The sequence below is a fragment of the Rattus norvegicus genome, chromosome 2 (assembly GCF_021556685.1).
Source record: "Rattus norvegicus strain SHRSP/BbbUtx chromosome 2, alternate assembly SHRSP_T2T, whole genome shotgun sequence".
NCBI classification, from domain to species: Eukaryota; Metazoa; Chordata; class Mammalia; order Rodentia; family Muridae; genus Rattus; species Rattus norvegicus.
In genome coordinates this window covers 208044823-208065209 of record NC_141535.1, presented here as the reverse complement: position 1 = coordinate 208065209, position 20387 = coordinate 208044823, and the positions used below count along the sequence as shown (strand labels likewise).

General features: G+C 41.4%; 1 protein-coding gene across 2 annotated transcripts in view; it reads left to right on the top strand.

The window, feature by feature from the left end:
* The window catches only part of Snx7 (sorting nexin 7), an 84275-nt gene that overhangs the window by 39570 nt on the left and 24318 nt on the right, over window positions 1–20387 (top strand). Inside the window, exon 8 of one of the 2 annotated variants that reach the window (XM_087624853.1) lies at window positions 7570–8132. Within the exon in view, the coding sequence (XP_087480979.1) occupies window positions 7570–7650 (81 nt within the window). The 3' untranslated portion in view covers window positions 7651–8132. 2 annotated transcript variants of the gene reach the window in all.

Below are 20387 nucleotides of genomic sequence, written 5' to 3'. Positions count from 1 at the left end.
TGTTGCTTGGAAATATGCAAGATGGGTGTCACCATGGAAACCTGCCCTTGTGAGGTCCTTCTAAGGAGCAGGCCTTTGCAGTCACCATGGCGACCCTGGCAGAGAACTGAATATAGCAATCTGCTTGGTTGTTTACCATGGCAACTGAGATAGGGCCACTTCGGAGACAGCACTGGGGCCATTTCTATGGAGACCTCCTGAGGCTGCCTTTGGAGGCTTTATCAAACCCACATCATCAGGATAGGATGTCCCATGCACACCCAATAAGCAACAGTAGGCAACTTCTAATGATAAGCTGGGCAAAATGATTCCGCTACCAAGTGTTCAAAAATTAGGAGGATAATAATGACTCCATAGAAAGGCGACAGCAAAGTAACACACTGCTATATTATGCTGAAAGCATCAGGTGGCCTTTATCTGGGTTGCGCGGTACATCAAACCAGCCTCTAGTTATTTTACGTAACCTGTAACCATATCTGGGAGCTAAGTAATGACAGGACGTATGGCCACTTTTGCTCACCACAGAGCTATGTCCACCACAGGCATACGTCTTTATATAATCTAAACCTCTGAGTGCATTTTTGCACTTACCACCCTGGTTATTGTAAAACGGCAAAATTGTTGAGTTTGTGGTCTGTTGTCCTTACCTTGAAGCAGCAAATGAATGGTTTCAGAATGCCCTCTCCTTCCTAAAGGCGGAACACTCTTCAAATTCAGGTCAGCTTGTTTACTGAAAATTTTGTTGTTTATGCTTTGGAATTTGATAGACTTACGCACAAATACTAGCTCACAGACTTATGAACTGTGACCTAGGACACATTTACAACGTCTTATAGCCTCCTCTTACACTGTGTATATTTGCAGAAATTATTAGCACTTTTGTAATGGGCTTGCTGAAAGACTGGATGATATGATGCTAAGAAATTGCTTATATCGTAGCACGCACATGGATGTTTTTGCTTGCCACTATTTTGATGCTATGTAGAGAAGAGGTATTTGTGTTAGGTTCAGAATAATGACAAGTATGTGTTCACTGTTGTGCAGGGAAAATACTTATATGCGAAATGGGTATTATTAAAGATAGTAGAAGTTCAGAAAGCACATGAGATTGAGGAGCTGGGTGGGTCTGTGGAGTCTATGGTGCAGGGAGCTGGTGGAGTGTAGTGAATGGGGGATGGAAGCAGTGAATGGGGGATGGAAGCAGTGAATGGGGGATGGAGGCAGTGAATGGGGGATGGAGGCAGTGAATGGGGGATGGAGGCAGTGAATGGGGGATGGAGGCAGTGAATGGGGGATGGACGCAGTGAATGGGGGATGGAAGCAGTGAATGGGGAATGGAAGCAGTGAATGGGGGATGGAAGCAGTGAATGGGGGATGGAGGCAGTGAATGGGGGATGGAGGCAGTGAATGGGGGATGGAGGCAGTGAATGGGGGATGGAGGCAGTGAATGGGGGATGGAAGCAGTGAATGGGGGATGGAGGCAGTGAATGGGGGATGGAGGCAGTGAATGGGGGATGGAGGCAGTGAATGGGGGATGGAGGCAGTGAATGGGGGATGGAAGCAGTGAATGGGGGATGGAAGCAGTGAATGGGGGTGGAGGCAGTGAATGGGGGATGGAGGCAGTGAATGGGGGATGGAGGCAGTGAATGGGGGATGGAGGCAGTGAATGGGGGATGGAAGCAGTGAATGGGGGATGGAAGCAGTGAATGGGAGGTGGAGGCAGTGAATGGGGGATGGAGGCAGTGAATGGGGGGTGGAGGCAGTGAATGGGGGATGGAGGCAGTGAATGGGGGATGGAGGCAGTGAATGGGGGGTGGAGGCAGTGAATGGGGGATGGAGGCAGTGAATGGGGGGTGGAGGCAGTGAATGGGGGGTGGAGGCAGTGAATGGGGGATGGAGGCAGTGAATGGGGGATGGAGGCAGTGAATGGGGGGTGGAGGCAGTGAATGGGGGATGGAGACAGTGAATGGGGGATGGAGGCAGTGAATGGGGGATGGAAGCAGTTGGGCAGGGAGCCTTTATCCTCAGATAAAGGGGAGGAAACCCCACATTTTGATCATTGTAAATCCAAAGGGATCTTGAACTGAAGTGTTAGCAGTAGGTTCAGGAGAAGGGTTAACTGGAGAGAGGTAGATGGAGAACAGATTCTTTATTACCTCATACCCATAGATGGGAAGATATACTATTACCTTTCCCATTCTAGCTGGTGAGAGGTAAGTGGTACTTATCAACACTGAGAAATAAGTAAAGAAGAAACTTAGAAACACGCCACTTCAAATCCCAGTAAGGTAACCTTTTGAGAAGAAGTAGATTCAACAAAATTCTGCCCAACGTTTGTTGAGTACCTATTGTGAGAATGTCTGTCCAGGCAGGAGAGGGACAAGAAGGGAGGTCAAAAAGATAGGTCCTCATATATCTTACATGTTAGAAGGTAGGGTAAACAATAATCCAAAACAAAACAAAAATACTCACTTAAAATTATCGTTTCTCCTGATGTGAAGAAGAAATACAGCTGGTCATATTTGGACTGTGTTGGGTAGGAAGAGCTCTTTGTTAGTTGATGGGTTATACACAGTGAAGAGTGCACTTTGGGGGGCTGAGTAAGTAGAAGGAAGTAATTAACATTAATTGTGAAAGCAAAGGCCCTCAGAAGAGGGGACTTAAGGAGGAATCTGAAGAAACCAGATTCAGACATGTAAAATTGATGTGACTATTTGGCATGAAGGTGGATACCTTTAGTAGTGAATTATACAAACAGAAGCTCCATGGGTTAGAGCTGGTGTGTATCTAGAGATAGTATTTAAAAATGATTAGCAAGGGGATGGCATTCAAAGTCATGGGATGAGCTGTGGTCACTAAGAGGAGAGAAACTAATGAAGGAAAATCCCGGCCTTGGCTTTGACATACTCTAAAAGATCAATGCGAATGGAAGACCCAAATAATGAATAGGTAGCAAGAAGGAAGAGAGGAAATTTATACAGCTTGACTTCTGGTAGGCAATCAGTGGATAAACGAAATAAACAAAGCTAATTAGGACCATTCAACATTTTAACCAATTTCCTGCCAAGATCTTCAAACAATTTGATAGGGAATAATTTATGTGGATATAGGTTGCTCATTTCGTGATGCTTTGAGTGGTGTTCTGTGCCCTAATAGAGAAGAACTTTAATGAAATAGAGACATCACATTGAGGAATAAAGAATGAGAAGAGATATTAGGAGAATTGGGATATTAGGAGAAGAAACGAAGCTCTGTGGGAGCTAGTGTACTTTGCAGCTTGGTTAAGTTTTCAGTCAGAGCTTCTGTTTGAAAATGCTTATTCACTTCCCCACCTAACTGTAAAATAAATAAAGTTCATCTGTTGTGCTAAATATGGCTGCGTATCCTTTTTATTTTTATTTTTATTTTGGAATGAATGATTTATAGCTTTCCACTCAATGCAGCATTCGGATATAAATGAATATGAATACATTTGACATTTAGCAATATGTGCATAGACTGAAATTTGGATCTAGATATAATGCCATAGCTGTTTAGCATTATATTTATGTGAGCAAAAAAAAATACATTTTCATAAGATAATGAAATACGAATACGAATTTGCATATAGCCGTTTTCAGTAGCTCCAAGCAGATACCAAATTAATTCAGGCTGGTACTTGCTCTGTATGACTTGCTATTTTTGAAACAATGTTTTACTCTCATCCTCAAATGGTGGTTATTAATTTCCAAATGTTCTTAGTGGTGTGCTAAATCTGCACAAAGGAAGATTGCCTTCTCTCTGATTCTAGAAAGCCAAGGAGATATGAATATTGATCAACTGAGCTGTCACCAAGACAGGAGCCAGGAAAGAGCACCTTCTTGGATATTTGCTGGCTCACCTCTCTTCCTTGACAATTTAATTAAGTTTTTTTTTCATGTGACTTACTCTGTTTGAGTGCGTATATCAGTATAGCATGCTTGCATCTATGTATGCATGTATCTATGTGTGTGTAGATACACATATATGAGTGGAGGCAGGAGGATCATGATCATTGTCTTCATTGATTGCTCTTTATCTTATATATTAAGACAGAGTCTCTTACTGACCCTAGAACTTACCAAACAAAGTAACCAGCTTGCTTTGGGATCACCCATCTCTTGTCTATCTAGTGTTAGCCTTATAAGTGGGCTGCTACCCCATCCCATCCCCCACCATTCATGTGAGGGTGGAATCCGACCTGTGGTCTTCACACTTAGATAGCAACATCCCCAGCATGATTCTTTTTAATTTTTCTCATATTCTTGTGTGTTTTGAAAGATCCACAGGCAACATGTATGCATGAGTGTCTACTGGAAGGGAAGGAAGTTTCTTCCTAGTATATTTATTTTTATCATTTTATCCTAAATGGCATGCCACAACTTTTTTTTTCAGTATTTGGGGTCAGTATTACAGAAAGAAATCGTATAATCAACCACAGTGGAAATATGACTTCCAGAATTGACTGATTTCAGCTACCATACATTCCATGAAAAAGCAGTCTTCTCAGAAAACAAAATTAAAAAACTAGTAAGTGTACCTCCTTCCATACAAGTAGGGTAGCAGCATCTTGAACTCACACATAAAGAGCTGAGTGGAAATGTGGGATCAATGAGAGAAATGCTGTAACAAAAAAGGTCCTCATCAGCCAGAAGAATGTATCAGGGATGCCATGGATTCCTCTCCATTCCAGTGCTCTTTTGCTAAACTCCTCATTCATGGATTCATTGCCTTTACTTAAGTGTGTGTGTGTGTGTGTGTGTGTGTGTGTGTGTGTGTTGTGTCTGTGTGTCTGTGTCTGTATGTCTATGTCTGTGTCCATGTCTGTCTGTCTGTTGCCTATTTATAGAAACTCATAAAAGACAGTTTTAGAGAAAATAGTAATGAGTATTTGATTAAAAAGATGGTGGAAGTAATCCACACGCAGGAGGCTGTTGAGCATGAAATTGCTACATGAACATTTCTCTTTGTGCCTCTAGCACTTCTAATTCGCAGTCCCTGTAAAGAACTTTAAGATAAGGCTTTGATTCCAGTCCAAGGATTGCCTATGCTGGTTGAGAACACAGCATTTCCTGACAGAAGTCATGGACTGATTTTGTAGTTTAGGGCAAGTTCCTTAAACTCCATTGTATGTCCCTCAGCTACCAGAGAAGTGAGGGAGAAGTACCTTCCTAGAATACTGCTAAGCCAACTTACTAAACCCTTAGCCAGTGCTGACCCAAAGTTGGCTAGCAAATTTTAAAATGTATTTGCCCTTCTTCGGAGTGTACAATGTGCTTTTTCATTCTTCTGTATCAAAATGTGGAGGGTGTGGAAGTGGACTGTTTGCTTATTAAACTTTCACATTGCCCAAACTCCAAAACAGAGGAAGAAAGAGGCTTGGGGGTTAGCACCGTGATACAACACCTGTCCAGCACCAATTTTTTGATTATTTTTTTAAAGGGAGGGAGGCAGCATTCAGAGTACTAAGCAGTGTATTAGACACTCAATCCAGCGGAATAGTGCTCTAGTGAATATCTTAATGCATCTGGATTTATACAGAAAATATTAAAGTTGTGTTTGAGGAGCATGGGAATCATTTGAGCTAAGCCGCACTTGGTCCTCCTGTATCATTAATGTACAATGAAGGCCGTTTGAAGATGTGCCACGATTCTACTTGAGCTGAGCATTGGCAGCACTGAGACCACTTTATTGTTTTCTCTTCTGAGGACCCATGAGAAAGCTTCCATTTCCTCCTGGCAGCCGCAGTTGAGCCTCCTGTGTTTTGAGTAGTGTCTTCAGTTTTCTTAGGTCTTGACTTGGCCATCTGATCTGATTTCTTCTCTCAGCCCACTCGCTAGCTTCACTGCCTGGATGCTGATCTGTCCATTCTGAGGTGCCGCTGTCTGGCACTTGTTTCCTTTGCAGAAGAGATGGCCACACAAGTGGCTTTACCTCCTCTTATCTCCATGCTTAATTTCTTTTCCACTGTTGTCGTTTGAAAAGGATTTTTCTTTTGTGTATGTGTGGGGAGGTGCCTGCACAGGCAGGCCAGAGGAGAGCATTAGCTCCCCTGGGACTGGAGTTAACACATGGTTGTGAGCCACCTCATGTGGGTTCTGGGAACTGCACTTGGGACCCCTGCAAGAGCAGTGTGTGCTTTTGAGGGCTGAGCCATCCCTCCAGCTCCTGTACTTTGGTCTCTTCCCACTTACTGGTTTTAAACCAGTAAAGTCGAATGTGGGGAATCATGCTAAATCCAACATGGAGCATGTGAGACAACATTAACAGGAACTAGAGGTAAAACTCCCAAATCTACAAAATCTACAGGACCAGCCACGTTTATTTATACTGTATATTGCAAACCAATTTTTTTAAAGTTACTTCTTTTGGAAAGAACAGACATCAGCATTTCATCTGCAAATACAAACATAAGCCCTGAATGGCTCTTTTCCCTTTGACCCAGAAAACAGGAGATACTTTAGGGGCAAAACAAGAAAAGAAGTACTTCTGAGATCTTGCCAATGAAATTATGTATGAAGTAACGGTTTATTACTCTGGTAGGGCAGTGGGGGAACATGATAGTGTTCTAATGGCCTCAGTGTGTTTGTGTTGGAAGAGAACAGGAGGATGGAGAAGGCTAGCACATACTGGAATTGCTGCTGCTGCTGCTGCTGCTGCTGCTGCTGCTGTTGTTGTTATAGCTCATTTTCCTAGGGACAAGCTTCAGTTCTGCCTTTCTCCAGGCTCCTTTCTCTTCTCTGTCTTCACTACACCAGGAAAAGTAACAGATGGGTTAGTAAAAAGAGAAGTTGGAAATTCTAGCCTTTTTTTTTTCCCTTCAGTATTTAAAACAATCTTCTCTGTCTAGTGTTTGGCTTTCTGATTTTCTTTGTGGGCACCTCCTGCCATGAGCATAACCGTTTAAACAGCTGTCCTATCCAGACAGTCAACAGAGATTCCATTTTTTTTTTAAATTTAAACATTTTGTTAATAAAGAATGTGCCCTGAGGGTCTGTCTTACATATCTCTTTCACTTCCAGCTCTGCTTGGACACTCAATAAATATTTTATTATGCTTACAGCAATAGCACACAGGGAGCCAGAAGCCTGCAGAGGGCTTTGATTCACTCACCCTTAACTTGTAACCTTAATTAGACATTAGCCATTCTTTATCTATGAGCACCCGGAAATAATGCTTCCTTTAAAGAAAAGTTTACTTTTGAAGAGTTCAGTTTTTTTTTTTAATCCACAACTTTGGGCAATGAGCATTTGTCTCAGTAAATACAAACATGTGGACTATTAGATGAATCACAGTAATATCCTCACATACATCTTCTGAAGTATGAACAACTTTATTATTCATTAATACTGAAAACTTTTTAAAACTGATGCCTGTAGGCTTAGCACTGGTGAGGCTGGCTCAGGGAGCTCAAGTTCAAGGTCTGATTTGGGCTTCATGTGTTGAGATCCTGTCTCAATGGAAGAAAATTGCTAATAGCTTTTGTTTGTTTCCTTGCACACTTAAGTTATCTTGGTAGTAAGCGAATCTTGATTTCTTATGAATTTGCAGGCTTTGGGTAATAAGCCTTTGTTTCTACTGAATCATCCAACTGGGAAGAAATTCATGGACATGGAACAAAAATATTCATAGGAGGAGATATGGAGACAGAGTTTGGGGCAGAGACTAAAGGAAAGGCCATCCAGAGACTGCGCCACCTGGGGATCCAGCCCATATACACACAGCCTCCAAACCCAGATAATATTGCTGATGCCAAGAAGTGCTTGCTGACAGGAGCCTGATATAGCTGTCTCCTGAGAGGCTCTGCCAGAGCATGGCAAATACAGAAGCAGATGTTCACAGCCAACCATTGAACTGAGAATGGGGTCCCTATTGGAGGAGTTAGAGAAAGAATTGAAGGAGCTGAACTGAAGGGGTTTGCAACCCCATAAGAACAACAATACCAACCAACCAGAATTCCCAGGGACTAAACCACCATCCAAGGAGCACATATGGACAGCCCCATGGCTCCAGCTGCATGTGTAGCAGAGGATGGCCTTGTTGGGCACCAATGGGAGGAGAAGCCCTAATGATATTTAAAAAATAGATGTTTCCCAGCTTGTATTGTCATTTTACTGAGGTACTGCCACACTGATTTCCATAGATAAGATTACTTTTAGTGGTTGAGATACCCTGAATTACTTCTGCCTAAATTTGTAGGTTTTAATTGAACTGTCTGTCTACACATCTAGTTGTTCCTCAACTCATCTATTAATCACCTATAACTGTTTTTAGATAACCATCCAGATTTGCCAGAGCAGCCTATGGCCTAATACTATTTTCTCTGGTGATTTTTTGATGCTGTCTATGAAATATACCTGTGTGTGTGTGTATGTGTGTGTATGTGTGTGTGTGTGTGTGTGTGATTATTCAACTAGTGTGTGTGTGTGTGTGTGTGTGTGTGTGTGTGTGTGTGTGTGTGAATGTGCATGTGTACTTATGTGGAGACCAGAGATAAACCTCAGATTTCATTTCTTGGGAGCCAGTTACCTAGATTGTTTGAGAGGCTTTCACTGGACTCTCAGTCTCCCTGATTTGGCTAGGCTTATGGGCCAGTGAGCCAGGGATCTATCAACACAGTGATGATGTCACTTAAGTGCACCACCACACATAGCTTTTAACATGTCTGGCAAGCACTTTCCTGACCAAGCCATTTCCTCAGCTCCCTACTTTAAATGCAGTTCCTTTAAGACCTTGATCTCTGGATACCATAGCAGTGGCAAACAGCAAGCTTACTCTTTCTGCAAATTACCTCACAATTCAGGTATTTGAATATAAACTACTCTACGGACCTGAAAATATTCTTACTAGAGTTTGAGTCAGACTGATATCGCTTTCAAAGTATTATTCCGTCATACAGAGTGAGGTGATTGAGATACCTAATAATACCAGAGGATTTTTAGGAAGCCAATGAAAGCAGTGCTCTTTAAGAATGCTTTTGGGATGGAATGCCTTCTTACTGGCCTGAACATATTGAATATTGAAATAGGTATTCATGATCTTCCAGAGCTGTACTGCCCAATTTGGCATACAAGAGACAGGTGCCATTGACATAAAAGTTGAGTAAATTAAAATTAAATCCAAACCTCAGATTCCTCACTTTCACTAGCTGCATGGCCATAGTTGCCTGTGGCCACTGCTGCCATCCTGTGTGGTTCAGAGTAGAGCATTACTCCCTGTAGGGTGGCCTATGGGACAGCCCTGTTTTCGAGTGTGCCGTAATTCTAACAACTGATTGTAATCAAAGGGAAGTCATTCTCATGAAATACTAGCTCCAATAATGATTCAAATAGGGGTGACGGATGTCTAGAGACACATCTGGGGAATTTGCTTAATTGAAGTGTAATTTATATGCAGTATCAAAAAGCATAGTTACAGTGGCGATCAATCACCAGATTTTTTTGGGGGGCGGGGAATCTACACTGGCTTCCCATCACTATGACAAAATATATGACGTTTAAGAAAGAAAGGCATATTTGGGGCTCATGGGTCTAGAACTTACAATCAGACACTGATAGGCCTTGCTGTTTTATTTTTGGACCCCTGGTGAGTCATTACGTCACGGCAGTAGCATCCAAAGCATGCTGCTTGCCTCATTACCATGGCAGTAGAACAAAGAAGAGACGGGCATCCTACAGTTCAGACTTGGGCATAGCTCCAGTGATGTAATACCTTAAAGATCCTACTGACTTTCTATGGTGGAATCCAAGCATTCCCTGTGTGGCTCTTTGGGAAATACATTCAGACCTTCCCCATGCATTCTATCACCTAAATACCTTTGACCATACCATGCAGTACACGTTCACTTAAACCTGTGTTTATTTATCTGTACCTGTCTAATCCTGCATTCAGCCTCTTTCATAAACAAGTTCTGATTAAGCTAAATGAAGATGGAAATTCCTCCGTGCAGCACCGCGAGCTGTCCTGTACCCACACCTGCAAGTTCATCTACCCCATCAGAGGTCAGAGAGCCTGGAGTCTGGGCAGTCGATTTCTTTTAAAGGGTTTTATAAATGGACTGCTGGAAGCCTTAGAAAGAGAAGAAGCCTCGATGTCTCTCCGCTTGTTTGAGGTGCTTGCCCGTGCAGAGGATTCAAAGGGGACCTCATCATTTCCTCGAATTGTGCTATTTGAGTAATTGGCTTTCTGTGCCTGCAGTATACCGAGAAGCCAAGCCGTAATTACTATTTGAAGGATGCTAATGCTGATGGAGATGCTGGCTTCAAAAGTGATTCAGCAATGGGGTTTGTGGGTGCTTCCAGACTCAAGTTGTCATTTTTAGAGAAGCCATTGTGTACTATTGAACACGTTACATTTGGATAATAAATCTGCAGTAAGACTTCAAGGAGCGAGGTTTCAACTTCTTGAGAACAGTGGGAATTATAAAGTATGGTAAGAAAGGTACTACTTAGCAACCACATGTGTGCCTCTACAGCATTGTATAATCAAGCATTTAATTTCTTCAGACACATCTTACCTCTCTTTATGAATCAGAAAATAATACAATTTTATTGTTAAGAGCCCTCTTCTCTCTCCCCTGCAATTTAATTAGTGCTTGTTAAGGGGAGGTAGCTGTCAGATTAGAATTTAATTTTTTGAGTTATCTATTGTCTTCTGATAGAGTAGCAATCTAAATCTTTTTATTTAGGTATGTTATTTTCAAGAACTTTTCCGGATGATAATTTCCTCAGCTTGTCTTATTGTGAAGAGAAAGTTTTAACATTTGAATAAATTTGAGTGGCTGGGCTTTTCCTTTTCCATAAAAGGAAATAACAGAGAAGTCATTTAAAAAAGAAAACAAAGATATTTTGAGTAAGAATAGTAATTCTCAAATTAATATTATTTTATTGAAAATTTGGTGTTATGTGCTTTTATGGATAGGATCGTTCACATTTTAAGTTTTTATGGTAATTTCAGGTATTAAATTTTTTCTTAGAGAAATAATAGGAAAGCAAGTCAAGCATTTCACTTCTCCCAAGATTAATCCTTCAATCTACAATTTCCTATAATTTCCATGTAACAAAATGGAGATGGTGTAAGTCAAAATGTATCACAGCCATATGCTGAGCACAGAGACAGTGGAAGCAAACTAGTCTACTGTCCTTCCTCCCCCAGCAAAGGACACACTCCTTATGAAGTTTCTATAGCTTTGAGCTTTCGTGTAATGCTTGGCCATGAATTGTAAGACTGTCACAGGCATGATGAGAGAAACTGTGTTATTTTATCATATTTTTAACCCAAACTGTAAATAATTCTCTTTTACAAAAATTTTCTATTCTAATTCCCTTGAGAGTAAGGGGAAGTAAGGCAGCAGTAGATCTACCCTAACTTGATGACCACCTCGGACTGAAAGTAGTGGTTCAAAGGGAATTTGGCCCCATGACAGAGCTTACATACTAATAGTAAAGTACAAGTAAACTGAAGGAATTGTGGTTTGATTGAGCATTAATTGTTATAGGGCATTGGCTGGAGGTGAAATAATTCACCCAAGAGTGATCATAGTAGAAAAGAGATGTTTCCTCCAGTAACCTGCAGGGCAGCAATGGGCAGGGCTATCTACAATCTGTCCCCGTTTCCCTGTGAGTTTCATCATTCAATTCATGGCATGCAAATTAGGGAAACCATGTTTGTCTGTGGGAGGGCACTAACCCTCTCCCCAGTCTCATTGGTTAATTTGATTATCTGCTCATTCATGTCATTTTTCTGCTCAAAGTTTGGGTAGAATGAAGCTCTCGTTTTCTTCAGTGGTGTTGTCAGAAGTGGTTTCTGAACCAGGCTCATACCTGAAAAGTCTCTCATAAAAAACTTGTGCCCTTTTGGGTTTTTCTTTTCTTCTCTTTCTCCTTTCTTCTCCTTCTCCTTCTCCTCCTCCTCCTCCTCCTCCTCCTGCTCCCTCCTCCCTCCTCCCTCCCTCCTCTCTCCTTCCTTCTCCTTCATCCTTTTTTCCTTCTTTCTTCTTCTTTTTTCTTTCTTCTTGCTTCTGCTTCTGCTGCTTCTGCTTCTCTTCTTTTTCCAATTATGCCTTTTACATTAAAGAAATAGTGGGAAAAGATAGAAATATCAATTTTTTTAAAGAAGTAACACCATTTAGAATGCAAAACTGCTCTACAGAGGATTCTATGAGGACTAAATAAGCTGAATTAAAGAACTCCTAGGGTTCAAAATTGAATAATTAATTCCATTCTATTTTTTCTAAGTCTCCTTTTCTATAATTCTATATGGTTTAAATACGCTTTTTCTAAAAGACGTTTTATATCTTTAATCAGCTGTACTTTTATTGCTTTATTTTTTTAATCTATTAAGAGAAACACCAGTATATGTAACCATGGAATTTTATTTATTTATTTATTTATTTATTTATTTATTCATTTATTTATCCTGAAACATAATTACTTGCTAAACATTTCTAAAGCTAGGATTCCAAGTTGCCTTAAAACCACCAAACAGTTAAGAGGGGTGGGAACAAAAAGGGAGAATTTAGATTCAACCTAATGAAATTTACCTTTACTCAGGTAATTTCTAAAGGGTTTTTAATTTTAGTAATTTGTTCATTGATTTTTCTGTGTGGACATTCTTAGCAGCACTGAATACATATCAGTTATTCTGTGTAGTTTATTCAATGATGATACCTTATACTTACTTTTTCATTTGTTACTAGGCTGACAAAAATCATGGTGATCTTTTTAGCAACAGAAAACACTTGCGTTGTTCCTGGTTCTCAAGTAAATGCTTTCGAACTGTTTTCTTCACAATGATGATCCTGTATGTCTTAGTTTCTTTCCTATTAATATGAGATGACATCATGACCAGGGCGAGTTATAAAAGAAAAACCTTATTAGAGCTTATGCTTTTGAAGGCTTGGTCCATGTCCATCATGGTGGAGTGTCTGGCTGCAGGCAGGCATACATGGCCTTGGAACAGTAGCTAAGAGCTCATATCTTGATATACCAAATGTGGGGGGAGGATAGAGGGAGGAAGGGAGGGAGGGAAGGAGGGAGGGAGGGAGGAAAGAAAAGCTGGGAGGTAGGGAGTGAGAAAAAGCATATGTGAGTGTGTGTGTGTGTGTGTGTGTGTGTGTGTGTGTGTGTGTGTGTGTGTCTATATATGTGTATACCTAAGTACAACCTGCTCAGTCTGTATAATGTAACTTGTATGTGTGGTTTCAGGGCTGCCCTTTCGTTATTGGATAACCAAAAGCTCTCCCATTCTCAGTGTTCCTTAGTTACCTGTAGTCCTCTGTGTAGCATTGAGGTCTCGTGGGCTTTCCCCATCCATGTTAGTGGTTCTATAAGTCAGTGATGCAGTGAGGATAAGAAATGTTTGCTTTTAATATTGGACATTATAAAATCAGGACTCAGTGGTTAAAGGTTTAATGATTTAATAGTCAACAACAATGATTCTCTCTTAGAGAAGCAAATTTAATTTCCCCTACATTATTATTTTTCCTTATTTTTAATTGAAGATAAATTCTTCTTGTGTACATTATTACATCTTGACCAGAGTTTCCCCTCCCTCCACTCCTCCCAGCTCCTCTCCTCCAACCCTCTCCTCAAGATCCATAATGTGTTAATTTCCCTTCAAAAGAGGGCAAGCTTCGAAGAGACAACAACGGAAAACAAAATAAAATACAATTAGATAAAGCCCTCATGTTGAGGCTAGACAAAGCAGTCTGCTAGCAGGAAGAAGTCACAAGAGCAGGCAAAAGGATATTATTTTTTAATAATGATAGACCACAGGTATTGAAGAAAGTTGGTCCATGAAAGTAAACTGCAGGGAAGACTCTCTCTCCCTTCTCCTCTCTCCCTCTCTCCCTCTCTCTCTTCCCCTCTTTCCCTCTCCCCCTCCCCCCTCCTGCCTCTGAGCATAAGCATATACAAATGTAATACACCTGTGAGCAGCCTAAATAAAGAGGTCTTCATTTCCACAATGTAGTTTGTGAGGACTGCGCTTAGATCATGAGCCTCTGCAGCAAGTGCTTTCCTGAGGAGCCATCTCATCAGCCCTGAGATTTATTCATATTTATCTATCAAATATTTTGACAGCACTATTGTCAGTCAAGGTAATTAACTCCTCTTGAATTATGATGCTAAAGTATATGTATATAACTCACATTTTCTTCTGACACATACTTGACAGTTATATATAGTTCAAAGTTTGTGTATTGTCAGAACAGTTTAGTTTCTGTCATGTACAGGATCCAGTGTGCATCCGCCAGTAAACCTCAGACACACCAGTGTCTGATGCAAACTTTGCATTTGTTAAAAGCTCTCCAGCTGTACGCAACTGTTTTTCTAATCCTGTACTTGTAACGTACTTGTGCTAGGAGTATGTGTGCATGTATGCAGGCATATGTGCCTGGATACAAGTGACTTAGGGTGTCCTGCCCTATTGCTCTCTGTAGCATCTCTCATTGAACTTACAGCGAGACTAGCAGCCTTTAGTCTCCACCACCTACAACATGAGCTTGTCTGGCCCTGCCCTGCTTTGCTTTTTACCCCAGTTCATGTGCTTTTGCAGCAAATACTCCCTTCCTTGAGAACTCTGGTTTTTTAAGTTTCACATGAGTGTCTCCACTCAATCCAAGCCTGTGATGCTACCTGAGACCATGGTTGGGTCCTATCCTGTGCTGTCACTGGGAACTATGTCTTAGTTCATGGCCCTGCAGCAGCAGGGGTCTGTTACCAACAAGGGACAGGTGAATGTCTCTGGTCTGGACTGACGTCAGTAGACATCTTTAGGGGGAGATAAGTTGCATTCAGATGCATGATTTGAAACACACATACACACACACACACACACACACACACACACACACACACACACACACACGCACACTAAATAGCTACAAAGTTAGAAAACGAAGAAAAAAGCTTGGGTCCCAGGCATGTTGATAGCATATTCCATAAGATCCCGTGGCGTATCTTTCAGGTATATGCACAGGAGTGGTGTACCTGGATCCTCAGGTAGTATTATGTCCAATTTTCTGAGGAACCACCAGACTGATTTCCACAGTGGTTATACCAGCTTGCAATCCCACCAACAATGGAGGATTGTTCCTCTTTCCCTATATCCTTGTAAGCAAGATGCTCCAACGTAACAAGGACACATGCTCCACTATGTCCATAGCAGCTTTATTTATACTAACCAGAAGCTGCAAAGAACCCAATTGTCCTTTAACAGAGGAATAGATACAGAAAATGTGGTACATTTCCACATGGAAATACTACAAGCTATTAAAAACAATGACTTCATGAATTTCTTAGCCAAATGGATGGAACTAGAAATATCATCCTGAGTGAGGTAACCCAATCACAAACAAACACACATGGTATGCACTCACTGATAAGTGGATTTTAGTCCAAAAGCTCAGAATACCCAAGATATAATTTACAAACCACATGAAGCTCAAGAAGAAGGAAGAACAAAGTGTGGATGCTTCAGTCCTTAGAAGGAGGAACAAAAATAATCACAGAGAATATATGGAGACAAAGTGTAGAGTAAAGACTGTCCCACCTGGAGGATCCCTCCCATATACAGACAACAAACCCAGACAATATTTCGAATGCCAAGTGCATGCTGACAGGAGCCTGATACAGCTGTCTCTTGAGAGGCTCTGCGAGAGCCTGAAAAATACATAGGCATATGCTCTCAGCCAACCATTGATCTGAGAACTGGGTCCCTAATGGAGGAGCTAGAGAAAGACGTGAAGTAGCTGAAGGGGTTTTCAACCCCATAGGAAGAAAAACAATATCAACCAACCAGAGCCCCCAGAGCTCCTGGGGACTAAACCACCATCCCAAGAGTACACAAGGATGGACCTACGGCTCTAGCTGCATATGTAACAGAGGATGGCCTTGTCAGGCATCAACGGGAGGAGAGGCCCTTGGTCCTGTCAAGGCTTAGTGCCCCAGTGTAAGGGAATGCCAGGGTGTGAAGGTGGGAGGGGTAGGTGGGTGGGTGAGGGAGCACCCTCATAGAAGCAGGGGTATTGGGGATGGGTTTTTGGAGGGGAAACTGGGGAAAGGGGATAACATTTAAAATGTAAATTTAAAAAATATCGAAAAAAAGGGAAAAGAAAAGATCCAGTGGAGTGAGTGCTGCTTTCTTATTTTGTAGATTATAGATTAGGAAATTTACCCTGTGAAGTTCTTAGGCAGGACTGGACTCCTAGAACCTCAGAGCCTTGTGCTTTAAGTCATTGGTCCCTCTTGTATGGCTATGCAATTTTAAATTTTAGACAAAACTCGAGAGGATGAAGTAAAACTAACTTGCTACATGCTAAGCAAGTCAGCCAAGTGAGGTAGACAGTGAATGAGGAATGTCAGCCCTGTAGCCAAGCGCATGTCTTCAAGGGTGGGAATATTATCAGGGAGGCAGGCGCTTCACCCGCCCAGCACACAGACACCTTTCTCCCTCACCCATGGGAAGCGCATGAAGAAGCATTATGGTAATGATGTCATCCCATCTGAGTTTGATTACCTCTGATTGTTTACTACTTACTTGTGTTTTCATATACCTTAATTTCATCACGTGGCAATTTGGAGACATATTGAATCTCTATGGGAAAGAAAGGTATAATGTGGATAGTAAGTCTCTCCTAGAATGCCGACTCCCAGTGACAAGGACCTTTCATTTGTCCTTGATCCCTTGATTTGGGTGGACCTATGCCTCACTCATGGTAGGTACTTTAAAATAAAGATCTTTATAGGAATGAACATTTTATGCTAAAACCATTTTTTTTATCTCTTGTTTTTAAAGAGAGTAGGAACCCGCATTTTAGCAGCAAACGTGCTATGAAGAGCATGGATAAAAGATCTATATCTGTTAGTTGTACTTACGTGGATATCTGTTTCATAAGTCTTTTTTAAAATGTAACAGGGAATTAAAATTTATAAAAGCCATTAGTGAAAATTATTCAGATTCTGTAGACTTCTGAGTTAGTTTCACTTCAAACAGGATTAGGATTTAGGGAAAGAGACTAAGGGTATTTAAGGGCTTGGGAGACAGAGTGCTGCAAACATTAATAATCGTTAAAACAACTTAGTGGACCACAGTTGTGGAAATGCTCCCATGAGACCATGAAAAGGGAGGGCCGGCGTTATGTTTTTGTAAACATGGTTAATGTGCTAGGATTCATCCACTTTCTTCTCTCCACTGTGAATGACACACAGACCTTACACCATGAGGAGCAGGAGGACAATACTGTACCAGGGTTTGGGGGAGCATTTCTTCCTTAGTCACTGGAACCATAGGATAATCCTCCAGACAATCTTAGGTGGATTCAAAGAAATAAACAGTAATGTCCAATCCAACAAGTTAGTGAAGGGATTTTACAACCGGGACTCATGCAAACCTCAAGCATGTTTTATTTTCTCCATAAAGGCTTCCTAGTACATCATTAATAAATAATTAAATTTAGTCATCAAATATATACTTAATTTGTAATATGGTGATAAAAGTGGTTGACTTGGAGTCTGTTTTTCCCTTTTATTTCATTTAACTTTTCTCTGTGACTTTGTCTATTCTCAGGTATTAGCAGACTTTAGTTTTGCTCTGCATGAATAGTAATTATCAAAAAGAATGTTCCAGGTTTGGCACAGTTTGTTCATGCTCTCTGTCAGAAGAAAAAGGATTTTTTGAGTGAGTGAAAACTGCAGTTTAATCCCACTTCATTATCCTAGTGCAAAGAGCTCCAAAATTTAAGAATCCTACTTTAATTGTATGTCTCATGTGCCTCAAGAAATTGTGGGTTATTATATTGGTTTTTATTTCTTACATCTACTATGTGCCCTGATCATAGTATAATGTATTGATTAACTAAGTGAACAGAGAGCATTATATTTTTTTTAGTGTATGCTTTTATTTTGTGTGTATGGATGTTTTTCCCAAACGTATACCTATGTACTAATTATATTTCTTCTTGGAGTTCCCTGGGACCAGAAGAGTATCTAGGATCCTCCTGGCACTAGAATTATAGAAGGTTGTGAACTGCCATGGAGGTGCTGGGAACCAAGCCAGGTCCTCTGAAAGAGCAGACATTGCTCTCAACTACTGAGCCAACTCTTTATAGCCCCCTATATGCTTCCCAAAGTTGATTAAATGAGCTGCTTCTGAATTCTCTAATCACACACACACACACACACACACACACACACACACACACACACCCTCTTCTCTTTGGAGTTTTGTTCTGTTTTGGTATGAGAGAAGGTCTCGCTGTGTAGCCCATAGTATCCCTGAATTCACTGTGTAATCCAGGGCAGCTTGAAACTTGTGTCAGTCCTCCTGTATCAGGTCTCTAAGTGCTATAAGGAAAGGACACCGTGAAAGCAATGAACTAGGCTACTCTGTGGGTAGAAAGAAATGTTTATTGGGAGAGCAAACTGCCAGGCTTCGTCAGAGAATAGAGGACAACTAGTGGGGGAAGCCTTGTCAGTATTATGAGAAAGGTGGCGTGGAAGGTAGGGAGAGAACAGAACAGCCTGAAGATTAGCATGCGGACTTGTTAGGGCTGTTTGGCTTATCCAGGAGCTAGAGGCCTTTGCCGAAGGTAGTTGATGATCAGGATGATAATGGAACTAGTAGCTTTCCTGGTGAACAGAAACAGCCTTTCTGTTTATCTCTTAAGAGCCCTATCTGGGTTAGGCCCAGGCCTTCATCTAAGACACTGTCAGCAGCACTGCCATTTGTGAGGGACAGGTGTCGCTTGGACCTAAGTGCTGAGATTACAGGTGTGTACTACCATGTTGGGATTCTTTTGGGACTTTGAATAGACAAGGTTATTTTCTATATTTCCTATAACCTAGTGACTATGCATAGAAGGCTTCCTAAACTTGTGTACATTTCTGAAATTGGATCAATTCTATTATAGGTTTATCAGATTTAATGATTCTCTTTCATTAAATGTGAATATTGTTCAAATTACTTAGAAAAGGTAAAATGTTTACAATTTGATATAACCCGCATACTGTAACAATTCAAAATAAATGATCATATCAGAGGTTACAGTCAACAAATAGAACCAGTTTTATCTACTTGTGAATTTTAATGATATGAGCATATATTTTATAGAACCAGTGTTTTGATAATGTACAAATGAGTTCTAGCACTCTGTGCATATTGTTGCTAATTCTAGGAAAAATTATAACAGCATTCAAGAGTGAAAGTACAAAGGGAAAAAACATGGGTAATGGCCAGCTTTCCAACACTCCTCCAGAAACTTCTATCCATAGTCATGCAGCCTTTTTGCTTTGGGACAATGATGAGACAACACCATGTCCTGAGGAGGGTTTCTTACCTATGGCAATCGAGAAGGAAGGGGAGAAAGAGCTGGGACAGAGGTTCCAATATCTGCCTCACAGGTATATCTCCATTGACTTACCTTCTCTTTAGCCCCCAACCCAAGGTTCCGCCACCTGCTAGTAGCACTAGAACTGGTGGCTGCTTTAAACCATGGGTGTCTTGGGGATGGTTCACATCCCAGTGGTAGCTCTTCTGTGAGGGAGAAATGTCTCTTCAGAGTGAAGCAGTGCGTCTGCTGTTCTGCCATGTGAAGCCCTTCTCTCGGTAGTCTCTGTAACGGTTTACCCCCGTTTCGAAGCTCTGTTATTTTACCGCTTACATATTTGGTTCTGTGGAAATACAGTCAAGGTGGCAGTTCACACAACCTGTCACTTGCCAGCTTGACAAAACTGCCAGAATTAGTACCCAGCGTCAGTCTGGAAATTTCAAACTATCAATGTAGTCTTGAGGTTGCATATCTTGAGTGCTCTTGCCTTACCAACATGGGATTAAATAAAGAATTATTTATCATCCTTTTGTAAATGAATGGCTTTTAATAACTATCCAACACAGTGACACTGGAGCAAGAGGGGCTGTTAGGAGAATGGCCACATTGCTACTGTGGCCTTGTTTCTGTCGTCCCCCTACTGCACTTCCATTTCTCATTCTAAGCCACTTAGTCTTCTCTCCTGGTGCCCATACTAACCAGTCCCACTTCTGCCTTCTACCCATCAGTCTCTGCTTTCCCCTGCTACCACAGGCACCTGTTGGTTGGGCTCTTCCAGGAACTCTGTTACTCTCAGGCCTCCCCACCAATCATCCTTAGGAATCCAGAGCCGCCCCCCTGCTAATCCACCAGTCTGATGTTCCTTCCAGTTCTAGGTCCCAACAACAAAGAGCCACCTTCAGTTCTTCTGAAACTCCAGAGTAAGGGTGTGTCTGGGAACCTGTACTTGCTGTGCACTTCACGGAAATGTTCCTCACACTGTCTTTAACTGATTGCTTTGCACTCCTCCTGTCAGCAGGGGTTTCCTGGGGACTACTTCTCC